Below are 7,466 nucleotides of genomic sequence, written 5' to 3' on the forward strand. Positions count from 1 at the left end.
TAAAATATTAGTTCCCGTAATGAACCTTTAAAAAAATTAGGATTAAAGAGCTCCCGGTTGACTCAATTAAATACTGTTTCATTTCCCTCAAATAGCTTGTGGGATTTTTCTCGTCAATTTTTAAATATTATTTTTGTTAAAAGAAAAACGCATTGTTCCTTCAGCGTGAAATACACATGCTTCGTGTCTCACCTTTCTGATGAGAAAACAAAAGGCATATATATATATCATATATACTTTGAAATTGCAACGATTTTGAAAACAGGTGTGTATATATATAGCTTAGTTGGCAGAGCATTAAACCGGCACCGCAAAGGTCATTGATTCAAATCCCGTTGAAACCAGTTTAACTTTTCAGTTGTCTATAGGAAACTCGCATAGCTCGCATATGCAATGCTGTTACACTGTTAATGTATCACTTGTTATACAAATCCTTTGGAACTTCTTTGTTTGTTTTGTTTAACAAATCAAAATAACGCGATCAAAGTCTCTTTTCGTTTCGCGCGTTTACCCTAGAGAACGTCAATAGAAGGGAACATAACGCGCTTCTCTATTCCCGGCCCCCCAGAAGCTCAGGGGACTCATGTTAAAGCAACAATGAACAATGCTAATCAAAACATGGCTCCCGATTCTGAGGCCTTAGGCACCACTTTTGTTCATAAGCGAAAACATTCTCAGTCCTTCATCTACATCTACATACTAAATACCACAAAATCTTTTTTTTTGGTTGTACTTAACGATAGTAACCTCTTACTAACCGAGCGCGAGGGCCGTACTGGAAAATATTGGCCTGCCGAGGTTTTGGCAGTTCGAAAACCAACGAGAGCCAATATTTCCCAGTACGGTCCCGATCAAGTGAGATTGGTAAGTTGTTTATTATATGGCATTGTTTCTTTGAGCGATCGATTCTCCCCTTGGTGAATGTTCGTAATCTTCGTCTTCCATCAGCGAACAATGATCGGTAACCTTTTTCGTACCATGTAAAACTAAATTCCGTTTGCTGTAATTGTACTGTTGTTATGAAAAGATTAAATTCCACTTTTTTAGAAACTCTTTGCGCTTCATTCAACTTGAATTTCCCGGGAGAGAAAAAAAATACGGAAACGGACAGTTTCCATGATAATGGTCCCTACTGTAAAATCCTGGCCAAAACCCAGCCGATCAGATTGTTCCATTTAGCCCGAGAATTGCTTCCCATATAATAATTAACAATTGTTCTGTGAAATAGAGGTGAATAGTGGCAGAATATTCACCGAGCCAGCACAGCATCATCTCGTATTATCAATATTTCATATTTCCGATTCAGATACTGGCGAGTTTACGTCGGCCGTTTTGTTTTGTTTGGATCACGCATTATTCACTCCGTAGGGAGTAAATAATGCTCAACTACTCCGAGATAGCGAACCAATCAGATTGCTTGAAACACCAAGATCACTGAGTGAGTATATAATATGTTTTATTTGTTGAAATAAATAAATAAATAAGTAAATAAATAATGGACACCAGGGTCAAAGACAATTTATTTATTGTTGTTTTGCCGTAGCTCACAACTAAGCTTCTAAGTTAATTCACTGGTGGATGATTCAGGACAGTTGTCTTGCTCTGCTTGTTGGTTGGGCTGTACGCGCTGCTTATGTACATACTGCGAACGTGCTTGCTGCATGAATTTCCTTATTGGTCGCGAGGCAGAGTAGTCGTGACGGTGGCTTACTTCAAGGGAACGATTAAAGTAATCTCGCCCCTGCTCTTCAGAGTTGGTACCATAATCGTATGTTTGCTGAGCTGAAGGAGAAGACTTCAAAAGATGTTTTAGTTGCACTTCGAGTATGCTGCATTCCAGCATTTTCTCACGGTACAAATGTTCCGCCATGTTGAGTTGCGTACGAAAATGCTGAAGTTGCCTTTGAAACTTCTGATTTGTGACGGCCAGCTGAGCACCTGCCATGGACATTTGACGACGTAATCCGCCGTTTTCACGTAAGACGCGATTTCGATGCTTTCTGACTTGGGTAAATTGCCTGTAAAGAGCTTCCTGCTCAATCTCCAGTTCTCTGTATTTTTGTTGCCAATCTTCAACCTCTTCAACTCTTTTTGCCCATGACTCAACATGCTCTTTTGACTCTTCATTCTCACTCTTGGACGATGTTTTCATAGCCTCAATCTGCTCTTCAAGAGAAACAACTTTATTTTCTGCTGCCTGTAAACTTTCTTGTAACTCCATAGTGCGTCCAAGGAGCCCTTCGTGTTTTCCTTGAAGAGAACGAAGCCTTCCCTCCACGGATTCTTTTTCGGACACTAAACAATCATTTTCTGACCCAATCCTCTCCAATTTCCTCTTTGCTTCATGGAGATCTTCTTTGTTTTCTTGGTACAACTTCTCCCTTGATTGTTTCTCTTCATTAAGCTTTCTTCGTAGCGTTGAAATCTCTTCTTCTGCAATACGCAAGCGTTCCAAAAGAGTTTCTTTGCTCGATTGCATTTCTGAGTTCTCTCTTGAAAGTATTACAAGCTGCTTTTTGATGTCATTTAGGCAGATATCAGCTTCACTACTCAGACTCTCATTCATCTTTTGCTCAAGATCAAGTTTTTGCCTAAGTTGTGCCACTTCAGCGTCTGCTTGTTCCTTTTGCAATGATAATCTTTTCTTTGCCTCATCTATTTCTTTATTCAACTGCGCTGCCACCTCCTCCAGTTGCTCTTCAATTCGAAACGTTTTCTCTTGTTCCTTAACAAGGCGCTTGTGGATTGCATCCGTTTCTTTTTCATCACGTGATCTCAAAAGCTGCACGTTTTCAAGTTCTTTTGCGAAGAAATCCTTCTCTGCTTTTAGTTTGGCAGCAGTTTCTTCAGCTCTCATCAAAGTGTCACTTTTTTCTTGATTCAGTTTTTTCAGTGCAGAAATCGACTCTTTGCTTTTATTGAGCTCGGTGTTTAACTCATCTGCCCTGACTTTAGCTGCTTCAAAAAGATCTTCAAGCTTTTGCCGCTGCTGCATTTCTGCTTTCATAGTTGCCGTGAGCTCCTCCACATTGCTATTAGCTGTCTTTACTGAAGTCTTTAAAATAGTCACTTCCTTTTCGGCTTCTTTGAGTAAACCATTCAAATTGTTTTTCTCTGTCTCTAAATCCCTCAAGCTCGTTTCGCTCAACTTTTTAACAAACATCATACACTCTTGTAGTGCCCCTTCCTGCACCTCATATACTTGTAATACGTCATGTTCAACAATGGACATATCCTTTTGCCCTTCTTCAGCCATGTTAAGTTTGGCTGAAAACTAAAAATTAATAGCCAACGTGTTTATTAAACCCCTTAGACGTCACAGAGCTTCTTGACTAATTTGCAGTAATGACGTCGCGCGCGCTTCGTAATTGGAATACCTCGCCTTTTCAGATGTTTACTTTATCTTTGATTGTGATAATTGCCGTTAGTACTCTTATCTGGCAATACTGCTTGTATTTACTGATTTTTTTGTAAGCATCAAACTGTAAAAACGAACAATAAAAAGGATAAAATCCGACGTTTCGGAGTAGTTGTGACTCCATTATCAAGGAAAAATATTTAAAGCGTTTTTTGGCACGAAGAATTAACAAAGTTGTATAAAAATACTTTCGCACGAGTGGAGTTTGATTGCACGTTGAGATTTGGCTTTAAAGCTCTTATGAGAAGCATTTCGTGCACTAAACAAACAAATTTGTTTCTGCATTTCTTAAGCACTTCGAAACGCTTTAGCAGGTCCTGAGGCAACGTCCACTTTCTTGTAGTGTTTGCCAATGGCATAGGATTGTTGTTTATGCCCTTTTACACGACTGTGTAAATTTCCACGTGTGTAACCTACATAACCCGCATCGCACAGGTCACATTAAAAACTATAAACAACACACTGCTGATTTACAGTTGGTGGCTTTGTTTCTTTCACATTTAGCTCTCGTTTAATTTTCCGGCTCACAAACACAGACTGGATGGTGGTGTATACTTTTCAGATCCTTAAGCCCGCCGCACACGGTGAGGAAAGAGCTGAGCAAACTGCCTCGCAAGGCGGTTTGCTCAGCCGTTTTCTCACCGTGTGCGGGGAACTTTTGGTGAGAAATTCGCCTCGCGAGGCCGTGAGGAAAAAATCAAACATGTTTGATATTTTTCGCCTCGCGAGGCAAATTCCTCATTGTGAGCGGCCATCGTGAGAATCGAGTTGAGCTTGGTCAATGAGGCATCCAATAAAAATACCTGGCATTCTCACGTGACTTCAGTGACGTCGGAATTTCTTCTCCGACACCATCCTAAACCGCTGGAGTCACGTGAGTATGCCATGTATTTTTATTGGCTGCTTGATTAAACCAAGCTCAGCCCGATTCTCACGATGGCCGCACACATTGAGGAATTTGTCTCGCGAGGCCAAAAATATCAAACATGTTTGATTTTATCCTCACGGCCTCGCGAGGCGAATTTCTCACCACAATTTCCCCGCACACGTGAGGAAACGGCTGAGCAAACCACCTCGCGAGGCAGTTTGCTCAGCTCTTTCCTCAAGTGTGCGGCGGGCTTTAAGTTGTTTCTTCAAAATATCTGCTGAGGTTTGATCTTTAAATGGTAAAATTAATCGAACCGTGTCAAGACTCATCTGTCCCTTTAGGTGGTGATAAAAGCTGCTGCTGGTCACAAACCTTTGAGTTAACGAGGTGTTTGGGGGTACTTCAAACGTGAGAATACTGTCTTCAGATGGTCATATTCGTCGAAAATTTTGACCAAGGCGAAAATAAACAATGTGCTCGATCAAGCATAGTTCTCAGTAAGCCCTTCTTGTACCGATTATCAGCATGACTGTGATAGTGCAAGAGTAGACCTGAAGTAGTGGGTTTTACTTATACCTTCGCCTCTATTTGAGGCGATCGGTTCAGTAACTGGATGGGATAGGAGCATGCCATTGCATTCGGTTTCCATTGTGAATATTACGGAGGAATGTGCCTTGTTAAAGGGACAGTTTCACGGTTTTGCGCATGTCCAAGCTTTATCGCTAGCAGTTGTAAATTTTACGGTTTCTTACTGAACCAGATGATGTTAATTAAACACAGAGAGTATTAAAGCAAATACACTAAATGACTAAGGCCCAAATTTGGTGGAAGACACTGCGGGTTTACACAGAAAATATCGAATTTAGTTTTGATCTCGAATTTATTGTACGGGTCGAAAATTTATTCTACGCACGAGTGGTCATAACGCACGAGTAATCTATTCGCATGCAGTAGGTTCATAACACAAAGGAAATGATTACAAAAGTAATTCCAATGAGTAATCAATTACTATGGGATTGTTTCCGTTTCTTTCATCAGTGCTTTCGATTGTTTCAATAACGATAGAATTAAATGGGCTGACGTGACAGTTTGCCCATGCGCAGAGACGTGAAACTCTCCCTTTAAGCGTGTCTAAGAAGTTAGATGCTGCTTCTATATTCGGCATGATGGTGAGCGTCATCAACATCATGCCGAATATAGAAACAGCAGATATTGAGAAGAAACAACCACCATCTGTTATGTATCGGGAAACGGAATACTATTCTCGAAAATGTTTTTCCGAGGGGCGCACAACAACGGAGACTATCCACGCATGCCCAGCACAGAAACCCAACAAGATACATCATTTCTTCCGTTGTTATATATAGGTAACTGCTATAGTAAGGGTAAGAACTGATAATAACACAACACAACTAAGCGGATAATGTCCTTAATGTTCAAAGTGTTTTAAGTAACTTGGCGCTGTTCTAACTCTTGTAGGATAACGTCTCTCTGGTTGAGTAGTGAGCGACATTCCAGGAATACCCGCTGCTTGAGTCCCTTCCTGCAAGTCTGAAACCTTGCTATTCTGCAAACAATTCCTGCTGCTCTTATGGTGCATTGGTGGCAAATTGTGGCAGATTATGACTTCTAGAATTATGTAAACTCATAGCTGTGTCAGGTAATGCAGACGTGACAGGGGATCCAGAGACAGATTCTATTCCTGCTGGGTCATTCACTGGGAAACAAGTCAGACACCCAAACTGCTCAATCACCCTACTTCGGATAAGCTGATCTATGTGTCTTTTCAAGAATTGACCTTGCATATTTACCATGCAATGCCTTGACCCAAGTACTTGTGTAACAATGCCTTGCATCCACTTTCCTCTCTCACAGTAATTTCTGGCCATAACGTGGTCCCCCACTTGTAGATTGCGTATTTGTTGATCACTGGTTCACTCCACGACAGCTTGTTGCTTTGCGTCAACATGTTTGTGTACTGAAGGAGTCAGCAGATCCAAACGAGTACGCAGTCTTCTTCCAATGAGTAACATTGCAGGTGACTCACCAGTAGTTTAATGTGAGTATTAACCGTGATACCTTGGAAGTACAGTGTCCACATTTGTCGGTGTAAGGTGAGCTTGTTTCAGCGCTTTACTCAAAATCTGAACAACATTTTCTGCCTGACCATCAGTGGACGGTTTATATGGTGATGAAGTTCTGTGCCTTGAAATTCGGAAGAAGTAAACTGTGGACCATTGTCGGATACTAGTATTTCAGGCAAACCTTGTCTACTAAATACCTCACGAAGAACACTGATTGTCGCAGACCTTGCTGTAGTATCCATCTTCACAACTTCCGGGTACTTACTAACCGTATGCATCCACTAGTACTAAATACATGCGTCCGGCGACAGGCCCTGCGAAATCTACACGGAGACGAGACCAGGGATGAGCCGAAGGGAAAGTCCAAAGATGGACAGGTGCACCTGGTGGGTTGCATCTCATGGACTAACAAACTTTGCACAATGAAACCATCCTTTCAATGTCCACGTCAATCTTTGGCCACCACACGTAAGATCTGGCCAACGCCTTCATCTTTGTGATCTGCGGATGAGTTTCGTGCAACTCCTTTAGTACTTCTTTCTGCAATGAAGTTGGAATGACTACACGAGTGCCCCAAAGTAAACATCCTTGCTCTAATGTCAACTCATCCTTTTTGTTCTTGAATGGAACAAGTTCAGGATCAACCACTGGAGGCCATCCATAGAGGGTATATCTGTAAACTCTTGACAAAAGTGGTCCACCGCTGTTTTCTTCTTAATCATTTCACTAATGACGTTAGAAATGTCCTCGGGTTCTAGAAAATAACAGTTAACATTTGGACTCTCGGAAGACCACAACTATGGCAGAGGCAGGCGAGTCATGAGATCTGCATCTGTAATTGTAAGACTAAAGAATAAGAGCCCAAAGTTGTAGTCTTGCAGCTGCATGAACAGGTACTGGACGGTCTTGTACCGTAAGGGTAAGTAGCGGGCGGTGGTCAGTTAAAATAGTAAAAGGCCTGCCGTAAAGGTACTGATGAAATCGCTTAAGGCCAAAAATGATACTGAATGCCTCCTTAAATTGTTGAACTGTGAATAGCTGCGTTGTGCTTGCGTCAGGGTGCAAGATGCCAAAGCAATAGGACAATACTGTCCAT

General features: G+C 41.5%; 1 protein-coding gene across 1 annotated transcript; it reads right to left on the bottom strand.

Moving 5' to 3' along the window:
* Nucleotides 1–1,558: 1,558 nt before the first annotated feature.
* Nucleotides 1,559–3,256, bottom strand: LOC137980711 (myosin heavy chain, clone 203-like). The gene has a single exon (XM_068828143.1). It carries the CDS (start codon nucleotides 3,254–3,256, stop codon nucleotides 1,559–1,561), a length of 1,698 nt encoding a protein of 565 aa, XP_068684244.1.
* Nucleotides 3,257–7,466: the final 4,210 nt, after the last annotated feature.

Source organism: Montipora foliosa, chromosome 12 (genome assembly GCF_036669935.1).
Source record: "Montipora foliosa isolate CH-2021 chromosome 12, ASM3666993v2, whole genome shotgun sequence".
Lineage (NCBI taxonomy): Eukaryota > Metazoa > Cnidaria > Anthozoa > Scleractinia > Acroporidae > Montipora > Montipora foliosa.